Raw genomic sequence first — 17896 nt, forward strand, 5'->3', positions numbered from 1 at the left:
TCCTTATCCATAAGTACCTTAAATCTTATGGAATTATGGTCACTGTTCCCGAAATGCTCCCTTACTGAAACTTCGACCACCTGGCCAGGCTCATTCCCCAATACCAGGTCCAGTACGGCCCCATCCCTCGTTGGACTATCTACATATTGTTTCAAGAAGCCCTCCTGGATGATCCTTACCAATTCTGCCCCATCCAAGCCCCTAGCACTAAGTGAGTCCCAGTCAATATAGGGGAAGTTATAATCACCCACCACTACAACCCTGTTACCTTTACATATTTCCAAAATCTGTCTACATATCTGCTCCTCTACCTCCTGCTGGCTGTTGGGAGGCCTGTAGAAAACCCCCAGCATTGTGACTGCACCCTTCCTATTCCTGAGCTCCACCCATATTGCCTCGCTGCACGACCCCTCCAAGGTGTCCTCCCACAGTACAGCTGTGATAGTCTCCTTAACAAGTAATGTGGGCGTCGCTGGCTAGGCGAACATTTATTGCCCATCCCTAATTACCCTCGAGAAGGTGGTGGTGAGCCATCTTCTTGAACCACTGCAGTCCATGTGGTGTAGGTACACCCACAGTGCTGTTTGGAAAGGAGTTCCAGGATTTTGACCTGACAATGAAGGAACAGCGATATAGTTTCAAGTCAGGATGGTGTGTGGCTTGGGGGTGGGGGGAACTTGCAGTTATTGTTCTCATATATCTGCTGCCCTTGTCCTTCTAGGCGGTAGCGGACATGGGTTAGGTAGGTACTATCGAAAGAGGCTTCGTGAGTTGCTGCAATGCATCTTGTGTATGGTACACACTGCTGCCAGTGTGCATTAGTGGTGGAGAGAGTGAATGTTTAAGATGGTGGATGGGGTGCCAATCATGCAGGCCTCTTTGTCCTGGATGGCTTTGAGCTTCTTGAGTGTTGGAGCCGCACTTATCTAGGCAAGTGGATAGCATTCCGTCACACTCCTGACTTGTGTCTTGCAGATGGTGGACTGGCTTTGGGGAATCAGGAGGTGAGTTACTCACTGCAGAATTCCCAGCCATTGACCAGCTCACGTAGCCACAATATTTATAGGGTCGGGCCTAGGACATGACCCAGAACTCCAGCACAGATGTCCTGGGGTGAGGGGATTGGCCTCCAACAATCACAACCATATTTCCTTTGTGCTCGGTATGACTGCAACCCAGTGGAGAGCTTTCTCCAATTCCTATTTACTCCAGTTTTGCTGGGGCTCCTTAATGCCATTGCTGCCTTGATATCAAGGGCAGTCACTCCCACCTCACCTCTGGAGTTCAGCTTTTTTCCCTATATTTGGACCAAGGCTGTAATGAGGTGTGGAGCTGAGTGCCCCTTGCAGAACCCAGACTGAGCATTGCTGAGTAAGTGCCGCTTTACAACACTGTCAATGATACCTTCCATCACTTTGCTGATGATTGGGAGTAGACTGATGGGGCAGTAATTGTCCGGAATAGATTTATCCTGAAATAAAAACAGGAAATGCTGGAAATATTCAGCAAGCCAGGCAGCAGCCGTGGAGAGAAAAAAAGTTAACATTTCAGGTTTGTCAGATGCTGCCTTACCTGCTAAGTATTTTCAGTATTTTCTGTTTTTGTTTCAGTCTTCCAGCATCAGCAGTATTTTGCTTTTGCACTAGATTCATCCTGCTTTTTGTGGACAGGACACACCTGGGCAATTTTCCACATTATCAGATAGATGCCAGTGTTGTAAACTGTAACAACTTGGCTAGGAGCATAAGTGGAATGTCATCAGAGCCCGTAGCCTTTGCTGTATTCAATGCCTTCAGTTTCTTGATATCACATGGATTGAATCGAACTGGCTGAACACTGGTGTCTGTGATGCTGGGAAGCTCAGAAGGCGGCCGAGATGGATCATCCACTTGGCACTCCTGATTGAAGATGGTTGCAAATGCTTCAGCCTTGTCTTTAAGATTGACATGCTGGGCTTCCCCATCATTGAGGATGAGGATGTTTGTGGATTCTCCTCCTCTAATTACTTGTTTAATTGCCCACCATCATTTACAACTGGATATGGCAGGACTGCAGAGCTTAGATCTGATCTGTTGGTTGTGGGATCACTTAACTCTATAGCATGCTGCTTCCACTGTTCAGCAAGCATGAAGTCTTGTGCTGTAGCTTCACTGGGTTGGCGCATCATTTTTAGGTATGCCTGGTGCTGCTCCTGGCATGCTCTCCTGCACACCTCATTGAAACCTGGCTTGATGGCAATGGTAGAGTGAGTGATATGCCGGACCATGGGATTACAGATTGTGGATGAATACAATTCTACTGCTGCTGATGGCCCATGGCACTTCATAGTTGCCCAATTTTGAGCTGCTAGATCTGTTCAAAATCTATCCCATTTAGCACGGTGGTACTGCCACACAACACGATTGAGGGTATCCTCAGTGTGAAAATGGAACTTGATCTCCACAAGGACTGTGTGCTGGTCACTCCTACCAATACTGTCATGGACAAATGCATCTGCGACAGTTAATTGGTGAGGGTGAGGTCAAGCAGGTTTTTCCCCTTTTGTTGGTTCTCTCACCACGTGCTACAGGCCCAGTCCAGCAGCTATATCATTCAGGACGTAGCCAGTTCAGTCAGTAGTGGTGCTACCGAGCCGGTCTTGATGATGGACATTGAAGTCTCCCACCCAGAGTACATTCGGTGCCCTTGCTACCCTCAGTCCTTCTTCTAAGTGGTGTTCAACATGGAGGCGTACTGATTCATCAGTTGAGGGAGGACAGTAGGTGATAATCAGCAGAAAGTTTCCTTGTCCATGTTTGACCTGATGCCATGAAATGTCATGGGGTCAACAGACAATGTTGAGGACTCCCAGAGCCACTCGCTCCTGATTGTGCCACCACCTCTGCTGGGTCAGTCCTTCCAGTGGGACAGGACACACCTATGATAGAAATGGAGGAGTCTGGGCCAATGACTATAAGGTATGATTTGGTGAGTATGACTATGTCAGGCTGTTGCTTGACTAGTCTCTGGGACAGCTCTCCCAATTTTGGCACAAGCCCCCACATGTTAGTAAGGAGGATTTTACACCGTCGATTGGACAGGGTGTGTCTTTGTCATTTGCAGTGCCTAGGTACAGATTTATTCTTTTCCCACTTTTCTGTAGCAGTTTGATGCAACTGATTGGCTTGCTAGGCCATTTCAGAGGGCAGTTAAGAGTCAACCACATTGCTGTGGGTCTGGAGTCACATGTAGGCCAGACCAGGTAAGGATGGCAGATTTCCTTCCCTAAAAGACATTCGTGAACCAGATGGGTTTTTACGACATTTTGGTAGTTTCATGGTCACCATTACTGAGACTCGTTTCTTTTGTCATTTCAGATTAATTATTTGAATTTAACCACACTCTGATAATTAAGTGAATAACCCCTCAACATCACTTGGCTTGCTCTATAGCTTAAATTTGTCCAAGACATAGAAAACTATCATAGATATATATGTAGCATTCAACTCTTGCCTCAAACTGCAAATATCATAAAACTCCATCTGCTAAGTATCTTCTTTTGTCTTCGAGATGCTTGCTCTCCTCCAATTCTGGCAACTTGCACAGCACCCGGTTTTAATTGCTGCATCACTGGCAGCCATGCCTTCAGCTGCCTTGGTCCAAAACTCAAATTCCCTCCCTAAACCTCTCTCCTACTTTAAAATCACCTCTGTCCTGATATCGCCTTCTGTGGCTAGGTGTCAATTTTTTATTGATAATGCTCTTGCTAAGTGTCTTGGGACATTTTGCAATGTTAAAGGCCCTTTGCGAATGCAAGCTGATGTTGTTGTCATTCTTGGTCTCCAGCCTGCCTCTCTATCACAACTGTTCTTGTATCTCTATTTTAATCAATGTTACTACAGCTAGTCTCTGTCCAAACATTCCTCCCCTCTTCTTCCCATGCTACAAAGGCACCATCCTAACATCTGTTCTTTCTCCTTACATCCTCGCTGTATTAAAATGTACGCTCAATTCACAGAATTATATTCAAATTCAATCTTCCATAGGACCTTAAAAATGAATTTTTTATTTGCTTCCGACAACATCCAGGCTTTTAAAACCCAAGCCTGGCATCACTCAATCATTACTTCCTGATCTACATCATCTGCCATTGATGATGTTCTCTGGGATTTTACCTACTTATCTTGGTGTCTCAAATAAAAAAAAACTGAGTTACAAGCAACAGGACATAGTTAACATGACGCAGGAAATCCACAACTTGCTCCTCCTGTGTGTAAAACTTTTCACATCTCCTTCAAACAGATATCCCGCACCCAGCACTGGTTAGTCCACAGGTGTCATCTGTGTAAATGATGGTGTAAATGATATTATCATGAACGATGTTGAAGGAAACAGAATGGCAACAAACACCAAGCAGACTGTTTATCAACTGGCACCTGTAAATGAAATATTTATGTGTCAAGTATAACTGAGTGACACTAGGAAAATGACACTGCATATTTTGAATAATGTGATCTGTTTAATTTGGTTCATACAAATGTATTACACAGTGCAAACATTTCTTTGGTAAATTTATTGTTTTATGCTATGTAAAGGGCATAGGCTGTTCTCCTGTTCTGTCTCATTAAAGCAATATGGCTATTAAGTCTCAGCCTCAGAACAACGTGTACAAATTTGAAGATGAAAATGGTCGGTATAAAAACTATATCAGCACTGCTGTTACAAGAGAGAAAAAAGATGAGGAACAAAGCAGTAGAACTGCCTCATATTGTTCCAGCAGAACAATCCATTCATCAGTGTTAGAGCCTGCATAGAATCATATAGCACAGGAGGCACCCATTTGGTCCAACATGCCTTTGCCTGCTCTTTGCATGCTCCCAAGATAAACAATAAAACAAACATGCAAACAAAAATGAAACCTAGGTGAATTTGTTTGAAAAGCAGAGCAGATACTTAAATATTTTTCAAAATACTATAATGCTCCTTTATATCCAAGAACCCCTGAAAAAAATGGTCAGTAATTTTACGTTGAATGCCATGAAATTCAACTTCTCTTGTAAAGAGTTGGTATCTCATCGTTCTTGCCAAGACGTACTTAAAAATTACGAAAATCATGTGAGGTTTTGTTGCTGCTGTGATCCACTGTTTTTTTCTATCCCAAATCATTTCTGAATATTAAAAACCTAAATGAGGTCCCTGTTAACAAATCTAAGAGACAGGTTGGCATATAACAAATATGGTTACTTTTTTTAAAGTAACATGAGAATGTTGCCTTAAAATCAAATAGCACCATAAATGAAAGGTTGAGGTATGATTTTTAAAAAAAAACTATTAGATGTCCTTCATTGATGGTTAAAAGTGACCAATTAACATCTGACTGAGTAAATAAATAAAAAATTCTTCCCAACAATAAAGAAACAATGGTTAGAAATGTTATATGACATTTAATACTGTTTCACTGGTTAGCATAGCTTTTCAACGGATAATCAGGGAGCAAGAAACCCCTTTTATGGACTTCCCTCCCTCCCCATCCCCCACCATTTCTTATGCCTGTATACAGTAACAAATTACTACAATGTAAAAAAATCTATTAGTACATTAAAACAGTAATCCAAAAAAATTAAGAAGTGCAAAATGCCATAAATCCAATAAGGTGTAATGGTTAGAGCTGAAAATTCAGTAGCCAGGCCACAAAGACTAAAAACAGATTCCTTTTAAATGCTCTGATCTAGATTGACAAATAACTTTTACTCATTGTGTGAGAACGCTGACGTATAGTGCCAATTAGTGAAACAGCACAGGCACATTTTCCATGTAGTATGTACACCAATCTGCAAATTAGTAAGCATCTATGAATCAAACGTCCGAACAAGTACGAATAACATCTTCACATTAGTAAACTAAAAGAACAGCCTACAAGTCTCACCACCTTGGGAGAGTGAGAGACTTTAGGTTTTAAGCACACAAATTACCTGGGGCTCTATAACAGAGTAAATATATATATATTTATATATAAAACCACAGCTTTAATGGTTTTTTCCTCCTCCGAAACATTTTCTCACACTCATTCAAAAGAGGAAACGGCACATAAACATATATATGTTGAGCTAGAGGAGTTCTTGAGATAGTTTTTGCCTTTAAGCAAATAAAGTACATAGTAGTTTGGAAATGATAAGGTATGTTACCTCCTGCTATTCACTCTAATGTCATATACAAGAAAATACATGTAGCACCAATTTTCGTTTTGGCATTTCTAACCTGAGAAGCTTCTTACCAGGAAAACATGGCAGACAAATTGAAATCACCCTGTCATTAAACACACTACTTCCCTTTCAATACTTTTTGCATTGTGGTTCTCTTTGACAGTACATACTTGGTACGTGCATAAAATGTTTCAACTGTGTTGCTGATTTAAAATCAGTTAACATGAAGCACTTTTAATATTTCTTGGGATTTCTTCAAATGGATGGTTTCTTTGCAATTCTGACTGAATACTCATGGGTATTTTTGAAAGCACACTGTATTCATACTGACATCTAGACATCACAATTCACTGTACAATTAAAAAGGACAGCACATCCCCTCCAGTCCTGCAGTGAGGATCTAGGACCTCTCATCTTGTTTCAAGGTTTGTTCTGCACAGACTGGACAGCAAGCTCCCTCCACCTTCACAGGATTAGCACAACTAGCGGGTGGACATGCTTCAACAAAGCAGGTAAGCTGTCCCTCCTGAAATACAAAACAGAAAGAGATTTTGTTTCAAGTACAATTGAAGTCAAATCAAGTGCTGCATCCCAGGCCTACAGAGTGTGCAATTAGTCTCTTACTGTTTTCAATTATCTGCTTCCTCACTGGAATTTAATATCAATTAGACCCCAACCTCTGGCTAACGTCAATTAAGGTTTTTTTAAAAAACAACTTTTAACTTCTTCATCATTTCAATGCACGAATGCAATGCAAACTTTACTAAAAAGGCTGAAAAGTAATTGAAAGGACATGCAGTACAACTTAAAAAAAAAATACACAGACCAATACAGGCAAATGAAACACACACAAGTCTGGATTTTGCAAGAACAGTAAAATGGTGGTCAGGGTAGTCCTTGGCACAGGCGCATGCACTAATAGCGCAAAGGGCACACCATGCCGAACTTTATGTTGGGAGTTCTTCCCCCTAATTTGTAAAGACTTCTGGCAGAAAAAACCTTCCTCTAAAGTGCATGGCCTTTTTCACACTTGGGATAGGTGGCTGAAGATCAAGTCAGCAGATCTCAAAAGGGCTGTAGCATGCTATTAGAGGGAATGTTGTGGTGGTGGCAGAAAAAGTGGACTAATTGCTGACAATGGCACAGCAAAGACATGTGGACCACAATGCTCCATTGGGAGGAGGTACAAGCAGCGCTCCAGAAGATTTCCATAAAAAGTTGGTTGCAGCTAAAAGCCACTTTGCAGTCAAAGTACAAATACAAGCTGCAAGGGTTGCATCATTAGTCCTATTGTTTGCAACATTTCTCTGGGACTATGCCAAACAACTATTAGGAAGTCAGCTATTAAACTAATATCCCAGGCTCAAAGCATAGCACCAGAATCAAAACCTCAATAAAACCAGATTATTTTGTAAAACCAGATTATTTTGTAAAACTTTCTTTTTTAAAGAACCTGAATGCAATTTCTATGTAATTTCACCAAATACAATTAAAATATTTGAGGGTTATGTGCTGGAATACATTGTTCAGTACCACAATTTCCACTGGTTTAAAAGGTATTGGTGCTGCCATGAAATATCTGCAGTCTTACCTTGCATTTGCAGGTCGTACAGGAATCCTCCTTCCACTCCTCTTTGTTGGAGCGTTCTCTTGCCTTCCCATCAGTGCAGCCAGATTTACGGAGCTGACCTTCAAGTTTTTTAATCTGGAGAAAAATATGAAATAGTCACTAAAGGACATGTTTGGAAATAAAGAGATCACCATCTGCCATAACCAAAGAGGCCAGGAGGATGGGGACAATACAATGTCTAGCTAATGCAGCAAAGGAACACTATAGTGGCACATCATGCATGTTGTAAGTGTGATACAGTATTCTGAAGGACAACAAGGAAAATCATTTATTCCCCATTGCAATCATCCACACTTTGGTGAACACAGATTTCCAGTCGCCCACAAAACTAGACATCAAAACCATTATTTTCCTTGACAGTTTTGTTGCTGAACTCATTTTTCAATATCTGTAGAGTTTTGACAGTCATGGCTCTGTTATTAAAAAAAAAAGGCATAACTTTCTTTTATAATACTCCTGTGAATTGCCTTGGGCATTTTTGGCAAACAAGCTGCAGAGCGAGAAAGCTGATTTTTGGAACTGGCCATTGGCAAATCACGAATTGTGGCAGCTGCTTTTGGTGACTTGAAGAAATACTGGTGGAACCAGGCCATAAAGACTGTCAGTGAGCAGGGCCAAGGATGTTTGGGAGGTGACAAGACCAAAACGTTGAAGGGAAAACTACAACGCTTGCTATCGATGAGAAGGCATTACATCAGCATCTGCATCTTGGAGGACAGAAACTGGAAATCTACCTGAAGAAGTTCAGAGTTTTGAAGAACTTTGTGGCTGGTCGGTGCCATCTTTGCTGAGAGGATCTTTGTTGCATCTGATAATTAACGTATAATCTGTAAACTATATATATTGACCGTGATTAGTCTGTAATTTAATGTTTAATTTATGTTGATTTTGGTTTGATTATTGGAGTCAATTTATGAAAGTGAAATCTTGTCCATTTGGTTTTTCTAGTGGGATCAGTTGGTAAATTCGATTCTTTTGCTTTGTTGATCTTCACGGGGATCATAACAGTAGCAGACAGGAATCTTATGTGGAATCAGTAAACATCTGGCTGCTGATATTGCCCGTAGTAATGTCTAGACCTAAATATCAATGTCTGCATTTGGCACATAATTTGGCTTTGAAAGCAGTTGCAGCATGGTGCCACAATGATCAGCTGGGAAAGAAAGGTGATCTCCAATGTCACCCTTTTTGTCGGGCTATTAAGGAGGACAGTTCTCTTCCTTTAGTTTCACCGCATTAGTTTTAGACAGCTGAGAAACACTGAGACGGTCTCAGACATTTATGAGCACAGGCACCAACTTTGGAAAGGGACCTAGGGGAAAGAAGCAATTTTCTTTACCTTGCTGCACCTGTTTTTTTTTTTGCCACATTCGGTACTGGGGTCCAGTCTGTATTAGGTGGGCAACCTGGATACTTAGATGCTACTGGTTGCCAATTTGGAAATTGGTTCCCCCTAATGTTATTTTTGTACCCACAAAGCATGTGTGATATGGACCAATTTCTTCCCCCCTATATCTGCACTCAGAGATCTCCCTGTTCAGAATCTTAAACCATTTAGCATATGCTTTCTTTCACTGTTTCTTTTCTCCCCAAATATACTGCAACATTTTTCTGCACAGAACTGTGTCTGTACTCTCCGCCACTCCACTATCTGCCTATATGCTCCTGCATTCTTCCTCACAATTTACTATGCCCTCTAATTTGGTTTGAGCAAACTTCATTCCTGTTTCCTCTTGTGCCCATCTCCAAGTCAGTTATGCAAATAGAAACTGAAGAAAACTAGAACCTTTTATCTATAAAGGTATTCCCACCTGATTTTGAAGACCAGCAATAGTTTTCTGTATCTCAGTCACAAAGTCCTGGAAATCATTTATGACAGCATCGTCTTTTTCGGAGACAGATTTTAATGACACGGTTACATTGTCAGTGTGAAATGCATTCATCAGTGAACTGCAAGGAAATGTTCAAAAATAAGATCGTATTAGTAACAATCATAAGTAAACAAAAGCATATTATGCCTAACTAATGTTTCTATTTGCAGCTACTTAAAATAGTAATTTATTCACAATCATACTGATCAAGTTCATACAGTAGGATAATTAGGGATGACAAAAGGCCATTTGGCCCATCTTAGCTTGTCCACACAGAAAGACCTTAAGCTCCCCACTGCTGCATCTAAGTCGAAAATAAAAAAAATACTATCACAAATCTGCATTTCATCCTTGCACAGCACCCATGCTAACCTTCTCCATCACTGAAGTTTTACTGTATATGCTGCCGAAGTTGCCTGAAGTTAGGATAGAACACTTGCAAGATGCAAAGTGAATGATAAAGGTTATTGCTACACCCAAATCAAGGAAGAATGTTGTGGTCACAAAGACATGAGCAACCCATTGATCAACAATTGATGACTAGGTGAAAGAAACTAAACAAAAGAACACTTGTCGGCAGTGTCAAAATATTTAAATTCATGTCAGGGATTCTAGGTTGTAATCTTCAGTGGAAGATTTTTTGAAATGGGGCAAGAATTGAAGAGCAGAAGAAAGCCATTCAGCCCAACTTGCCAGTGCAGGCCCTTTGAAAGAACTATTTAATTAGCCCTACTCCCCTTTGCTTTCCCGTAGCCCAGTAAATTTTTCCTTTTCAAGTATGTATCCAATTCCCTTTTGAAAGTAACTATTGAATCTGTTTCCACCACCCTTTCAGGCAGTGCATTTCAGATCATAAGAAGTCACTGAATAAAAAATTGCCCTCATCACTCCATTGGTTGTTTTCCCAATTACCTTAAATCTGTGTCCTCTGGTTACTGACCCTCCTGCCAGTGGGAGCAGTTTTTCCTTACTAACTCTGTCAAAACCCTTCATAATTTTGACCAGCTCGAATAACTATCCCCTTAATCTTCTCTGCTCCAGTCGCTCACTTAACTGAAGTCCCGCTTCCTCAGTATACCATTCTAGTAACTCTATTATGTTCTTTCTCAAGGCCTTGCATCCTTCCTAAAGGGTGGTGCCCAAAATTGGACACAATACTCATGTTAGGCCTAGCCAGTTGTTTCTAAACTATATAAGTGCATATTTGATCATGGTCTCTTCTGGGCCATTAACAATGGTTCCCCAATCCTAACCTCCCCTAACCATACATCTACTCCATGCTACCTTGAATAAAATGGTAAGCATTACAGTTAAACCAGCACCCTCCTCCTACAACATTCTTCACACGCACTATCTTTCCCTGTGCCTCTACCTCCTGCTGATCACCATGGTGCTCGCCTTTAAACAAACTCCCTCCATGGCAAATGGGAATAGCATCCATCCAGACTCCTGCTTTGGGTGGCACAGTCATCCCAGCAATGGCACAGCAGTATGCACTCATTCAAGGGGGTGACACATAGACATGAAGGTCAGAAATGCAATTTACAGCTCGAGCTAACTAAAATGGATTTCACCACTCTCCAAAATGTCAGCTGCTGTTTTAAAATATGCTAACCAGTACAATAACTAAAAAAAAATGAATTTCTCTTTAAGGGCTTTCTCTTTAAAGTGGCTGCTGCCTTTAAGGCCCCAGAAGCACGTAATCCCCCAGCTCCCTTCATGGCTATACCCAATGGCATACCACCAGAGATAATCTAAACAGATACATTTTCATAAGTCTTTCAATTTTCAAAGAGGACAAGGGGACAGAGCACCAGCTCCAGGAGAAGGCCCACCGCCTTTGCAGGGCAAGTATGGGTAGGTAACAAATGAGGCCTTAGCAGCGCGGCACATTGAGAACATCCGCATAAAAATATTGAAAATTCATGAAGAGAAATCTAAAAAAAAAACTGGACTTTTAAACTCAGACTAGCTGGGAATTAGGAGCCAAACACTGTTAATTTGAAGTTCTTAGAAGTCCACTGCTGTTATTTTATTAATCCCAACTTTCATTGATATTTGAAATGCTTTGCAATTAATTCTCAGTTTTCGACAACCTCCTCATATGCAAACTAATGGAATACGCAATGAAACTCCATTGTCAACTGAAATGAACCTGGAATGTGTCAAGCTTTTCAATTTTCTGAATGGAGACTCGTCCCGGAAGCTGTATTCAGACGAACGTCTGCCACGGAAGTGGTGTGACAGTGCATTGAATTGCCCTCTGGTCCTGCAGTCTGGAGAATAAAATATTATGAAGTAAAATTTTCAGTTCAAAAAATGCACTTACAATAATACTGTAATTTAATACTGAGCCAGATTCAGACACAATAATCCTTCATTAATCTCCTGATTTACAACTAGGATTATTGAAACTTCTAATTCTAGGCTAAGTGCTGTGCCGCACATTCATAGTCCATTCTGAACATTACAGCTAACTTAAAAGAACTCTTAATTTTAAGTAAAAACAAGAAATGCTGGAACCACTCAGCAGGTCTGGCAGCATCTTTGGAAAGAGAAGCAGAGTTAACGTTTCGGGTCAGTGACCCTTCATCTTAATTTTAAGTACTTACCTCTTCTTTCAAGTCAGCTAGTTTCCATGGACTAAAATACTGTTGCCTGCAGTTCTGACTCTGATGATAATCTTGAATTGAGAGTCCTTCAAGTCGTAAAACAAACATGCACGTTGGCCTCAAAAATGACAAGGGAGGCAAGGGAAGAAATTGCTGGGGCCTTGACAGAAATCTTTGCATCCTCATTGGCTACAGGTGAGGTCCCAGAGGACTGGAGAATAGCCAATGTTGTTCCTTTGTTTAAGAAGGGTGGTAAGGATAATCCAGGAAATTATAGGCTGGTGAGCCTTACGTCAGTGGTAGGGAAACTATGAGAGAGGATTCTTCGGGACAGGATTTACTCCCATTTGGAAACAAACAAACTTATTAGCGAGAGACAGCATGGTTTTGTGAAGGGGAGGTCGTGTCTTACTAATTTGATTGAGTATTTTGAGGAAGTGACGAAGATGATTGATGAGGGAAGGGCAGTGGATGTTGTCTATATAGACTTTAGTAAAGCCTTTGACAAGGTCCCGCATGGCAGACTGGTACAAAAGGTGAAGTCACACGGGATCAGAGGTGAGCTGGCAAGATGGATACAGAACTGGCTCAGTCATAGAAGACAGAGCGTAACAGTGGATGTGTGTTTTTCTGAATGGAGGGATGTGACTAGTGGTGTTCCGCAGGGATCAGTGCTGGGACCTTTGCTGTTTGTAGTATATATAAATGATTTGGAGGAAATTGTATCTGGTCTGATTAGTAAGTTTGCGAACGATACAAAGGTTGGTGGAGTTGCGGATAATGATGAGGATTGTCAGAGGATACAGCAGGATATAGATCGAATGGAGACTTGGGCGGAGAAATGGCAGATGGAGTTTAATCCGGACAAATGTGAGGTAATGCATTTTGGAAGGTCTAATGCAGGTGGGAGGGATACGGTAAATGGCAGAACCCTTAGGAGTATTGACAGGCAGAGAGATCTGGGCGTACAGGTCCACAGGTCACTGAAAGTGGCAACACAGGTGGATAAGGTAGTCAAGAAGGCATACGGCATGCTTGCCTTCATCGGTCGGGGCATAGAGTATAAAAATTGGCAAGTCATGTTGCAGCTGTACAGAACCTTAGTTCGGCCACACTTGGAATATTGCGTGCAATTCTGGTCGCCACACTACCAGAAGGATGTGGAGGCTTTGGAGAGGGTACAGAGGAGGTTTACCAGGATGTTGCCTGGTCTGGAGGGCATTAGCTATGAGGAGAGGTTGGATAAACTTGGATTGTTTTCACTGGAACGACGGAGGTGGAGCGGCGACATGATAGAGGTTTACAAAGTTATGAGCGGCATGGACAGAGTGGATAGTCAGAAACTTTTTCCCAGGGTGGAAGAGTCAGTTACTAGGGGACATAGGTTTAAGGTGCGAGGGGCAAAGTTTAGAGGGGATGTGCGAGGCAAGTTCTTTACACAGAGGGTGGTGAGTGCCTGGAACTTGCTGCCAGGGGAGGTGGTGGAAGCATGTACGATAATGACGTTTAAGAGGCATCTTGACTAATACGTGAATAGGATGGAAATAGAGGGATACGGTCCCCGGAAGTGCAGAAGGTTTTAGTTTAGGCAGGCATCAAGATCGGCGCAGGCTTAGTGGGTCGATTGGCCTGTTCCTGTGCTGTACTGTTCTTTGTTCTTTGTCATAGTTTAATAGAATTATTTTGTTGTAGCTCATTTATCATTTGCCTTTGACATACTAGAAGGCAAATTCCCAAGTCTCTCTTTCCCATACAACCTTGACTTTATGGGCAGCATCTTCCTTCCAGGGGCAGAAAATGGATGTTGGGACTGCTTCTGGGTCCCAATCACGACCCCAAGGGGGTAGCAGTCACAACTCCCAATTTTCTGAGTGGCAGACTGTTAGTTGGCTAGCGAGCGGGTTGGGTTGCCAATTAGCAGCTCGGGGGTGGAAACAGAGATGGGACTGAAAGTGAGTGGGCCGAATTTAAACACACCACAGCAGCCACAGTAGTGGCTGATGTTTCACTGCATTTCTTGCTGGAATAAAGATGGAGCAGGAGAGGCAGAGGCCTGGAACCTACGGCAGGACTGCCCCTTGTTTTGTTGATGCTGACCTGGAGGGCCTCCTCAAGGCAGTGAGGGAGAGGAGGGAAGCAGGAGGATCCTAGACCAAGCGGGCCTGGATTGAAGTCGCCAATACAGTCAGCAGAGAGCGTCGTCCACATAATCTGGGTCCAGTGCAGGAAGAAATTCAATGACTATTCACTCTGGCAAGGTGAGTGCAATGCCGAACCCTCAGGACAGGCCTCTGGGTATTCAACCTCCAGCAGACACATCAGCTGAAGAACCTGGGGTCGCATGCTGCTCCTGAACATGGGAGAAGTGTGTGTCCAAGGTACTTACTGATCCCTCAGCAAGGCTCTGATTCATAGTGCTGTTGAGGACCTACCAACACTGATACATGCAGCTTATGTATATAAGCCGCTGGCATTGGCCACAGAGGCCAACAGTGCCCGATCTCTGTCTTTTTTGTCCTTTCAGGAGAATTGGGCTCATAACGACCACGAGAGGGCCCAGGCGTTAGGAGGAGTTCCCTACATACAGGTTATCACCACAATGGATAGCCAAGGAGATCTCCAGGGTCACTGACCAAGAGCAATTTTGGGAAGGCAAGATGGGCATCCCTGGTGAACAGAGATTGTAATGCATACATTAAGGGGCTGCATCGCACTCCAGCCATCCGACAGCATGCTGAACACTGAGCTGCATTGGGAAGCTTCGGCATTACAGAGGCTTCTGCTCTCCAAGGCTAGTGAACTATTCTTGTGTCTCCCACAGATGCTGATATCCAGATCTAACTCCTTCACCATCACCGCACCAAGCGCTGCCAGAGCAGAGCTCAAACCAACACTGTCACACCTTACATGCGCACACTCTATCAGTGCACAAAGTCACTTTGGTGGGTCCTTGCATTCTATTTGAGAGGGTGGCACAGGGTGATAAGCACCTGACAAGTGCGCAGGAGGAGGTGCAAGAGGCAGAGGTGGGCAGTGCCCCTCGGAAGATGGAGGACAGACACAGCCCTGCTCAGCTGGGCACAGATGCAGGGCCTCAGGAGTCACTGGAAGGAAAGCTGTACTTATAACAGCAACAACAGATGTGCTCCCACATGAGTGCGCAGTCAAGGACTGAGAATGGAGGAGTCCATCAAGCTCATATTAGCCACCATGACTCAGGACTTGGAGCACATGAGCTCCTCCATTGTCACAGTGACCAACCTCATGGAGAGTCATATGCGGCAATTCTTGGAGTGCACGCAGAAGCTGTGCGCTGACATTCACAGGATGCATTTCACACTATGTAGACTTGACCGGTCAGTGGCACTGATGGCGCAAAGATGTATGGAGGGGATGCCAGCTGCACCCCAGCTGATTCTCCTCTCCTGTCATCCAAGGACTGAGGCTGTCACTGAAGAGGATGAATGCGCCACTCCTCAGGGGGCCATCAGCAGCAGCAGCCTCCTTGGCCCCTCTGACTGAAGGAACATCTGTGCAGCAGCCTCTGGAGGTGCCCCCACTTAAAAGCCTGCTAACCGACCCGACCCCGACGTCGTGTCGGGTTCGGGTCAGGTCGTGGCGCACTTCCGAGTCCGGCATTCGGGATCCGGTTGGGTTTCCTTTGCAGACCTTTACCCCCACTGACACCTCCACATCAAGGACAACTGCCATGTGCATCTCGGCTGCAAGCAAAGACACATGAGCAGGCTGCCTCCACCTCCTGAGGTCACAAGGTGAACACCGTGTCGCACAGTGAGCCCTGGGATGTCCATCACATGTAACTGTGCATTTTTTGAGCACCATGTAAATATTGACACACGCAGCCATATATGTGAGTTTCCTTTTATGAATGGCAGTACAGAAAAAGAGGGATGAAGGAGATAAAGAGTCTGTGAACGGTGGCAGTGAAACCTTTGCACAGAGGTGCATCAATCGTTGGTGGTAAGAGTTGAGCTGTTCCAGGCTGCATCTTCAATGGAAGTGTTCTCGCAGGCATTTCAAAGTGAGTTTCATACTATGCTGCTCCTCCTGGGTCAGAGGGACTCAGCTGAAACGAGCCTGAATCAGATGATCCCTGACGTTAATGGCATCCTGATGAGACCCTCGAGCCCCGTACCAGGCCTAGTCTCATTCCTGCACAGCCTGGTACCTCTGTGTTATGCATCTCCTGTATCATCTTCCTTCTCTTCCTCCAATGAGCTGTGTCCATCCAATGCTTCACCCTCTTCAAGGTCCACATCTCTCTGGAGGGCCACGTTATGAAGGACAGACAAACATACGAATTAAGTGCAGAAGTAGGCCATTCGGCCCCTCGAACCTCTTCTGCCATTTGATAAGATCATGGCTGATCTGAATGTGGCTTCAACTCCACTTTCCTGTCTGCCCCCCATAACACTTTACTCCCTTGTCTATCCAACTCAGCCTTGAATAAATTCAATGGCCCAGCCTCTACTGCTTTCCGGGGAACAAGATTCCACAGACTATCGACCCTCAGAGAAAGAATTCTCCTCCCCATCTTAAATGGGAGACCCCTTATTTTTAAACTGTGTCCCCTAGTCTCGCCTATAAATGGAAACGACTTTCCAGCATCCACCCTATCAAGTCCCCTCAGGATCTTATATGTTTCATAAGGTCACCTCTCATTCTTCTGAACTCCAATGGGTATAGGCCCAACTTGTTCAACCTTTCCTCATAAGATAAGCCCTTCATCCCTGGAACCTTTTCTGAACTACTTCTAATGCAATTCTACCCTTTCTTAAGTAAGGAGACCAAAACTGTACTCTAGATGTGGTCTCACTAAGGCCCTGTACAGCTGTAGCAAAACTTCCCTACTTCTATATTCTATTCCCCTTGCAATAAACAATAGCATTCATTTGCCTTCCTAATCACTTGCTGTACTTGCATACTAATTTTTTGTAAATCACGTACCAGCATACCCAGATCCCTTTGCATCGCAGAATTCAGCAGTTTTTCTCCATTTAAATCATATTCTGCTTTTCCCACATCATACTTCATCTGCCAAAGTTTTTCCCATTCATTTAACCTATCTATATCCCTTTATAAGCTCTTTATGTCCTCTTGACAATTTACCTTCCTATCTATCTTTGTGTCATCAGCAAACTTAGCAACCATACATTCGGCCCCTTCATCCAAGTCATTGATATAGGTTGTAAATAGTGAGGCACTCCACTAGTTACATCCTGTCAACTGAAAATGGCCCATTTATCTCTATTCTCTGCTTCCTGTTAGCTAACCAATCCTCTATCCATGCCAATGTTACCCCCTACACCATGAGCTCTTACTTTGTGTAGTAACCTTTTATGTGGCACCTTATCGAATGCCTTTTGGAAATCCAATTATACCCCATCTACAGGTTCCCCTTTATCCATGTTGCTTGTTACTTCCTCAAAGACCTCTAATAAATTAGTCAAACATGATTTTCCTTTCAGAAAACCATGTTGACTCTTCCTGATCGCATTATGGTTTTCTAAATGTCCTGCTATAACCTCCTTAATAATGGATTTATTGCTGAAAATAGAGACATGTTGTTGAAGCTTTTCA

General features: G+C 43.2%; 1 protein-coding gene across 2 annotated transcripts in view; it reads right to left on the reverse strand.

The window, feature by feature from the left end:
- Positions 1–4478: 4478 nt before the first annotated feature.
- The window catches only part of LOC137356241 (peroxidasin homolog), a 346740-nt gene continuing 333322 nt past the window's right edge, over positions 4479–17896 (reverse strand). For both annotated transcript variants that reach the window (XM_068022122.1, XM_068022116.1), the window contains 4 exons: positions 11839–11959; positions 9624–9762; positions 7774–7887; positions 4479–6708 (listed from right to left, as the gene is read on the reverse strand). In XM_068022122.1, coding sequence (XP_067878223.1) covers positions 6583–6708; positions 7774–7887; positions 9624–9762; positions 11839–11959 — 500 coding nt within the window. In that variant the 3' untranslated portion in view covers positions 4479–6582. The remainder of the gene's footprint in view (positions 6709–7773; positions 7888–9623; positions 9763–11838; positions 11960–17896) is intronic.

This window comes from Heterodontus francisci, chromosome 3 (assembly GCF_036365525.1).
Source record: "Heterodontus francisci isolate sHetFra1 chromosome 3, sHetFra1.hap1, whole genome shotgun sequence".
In the NCBI taxonomy this organism is placed as follows: Eukaryota; Metazoa; Chordata; class Chondrichthyes; order Heterodontiformes; family Heterodontidae; genus Heterodontus; species Heterodontus francisci.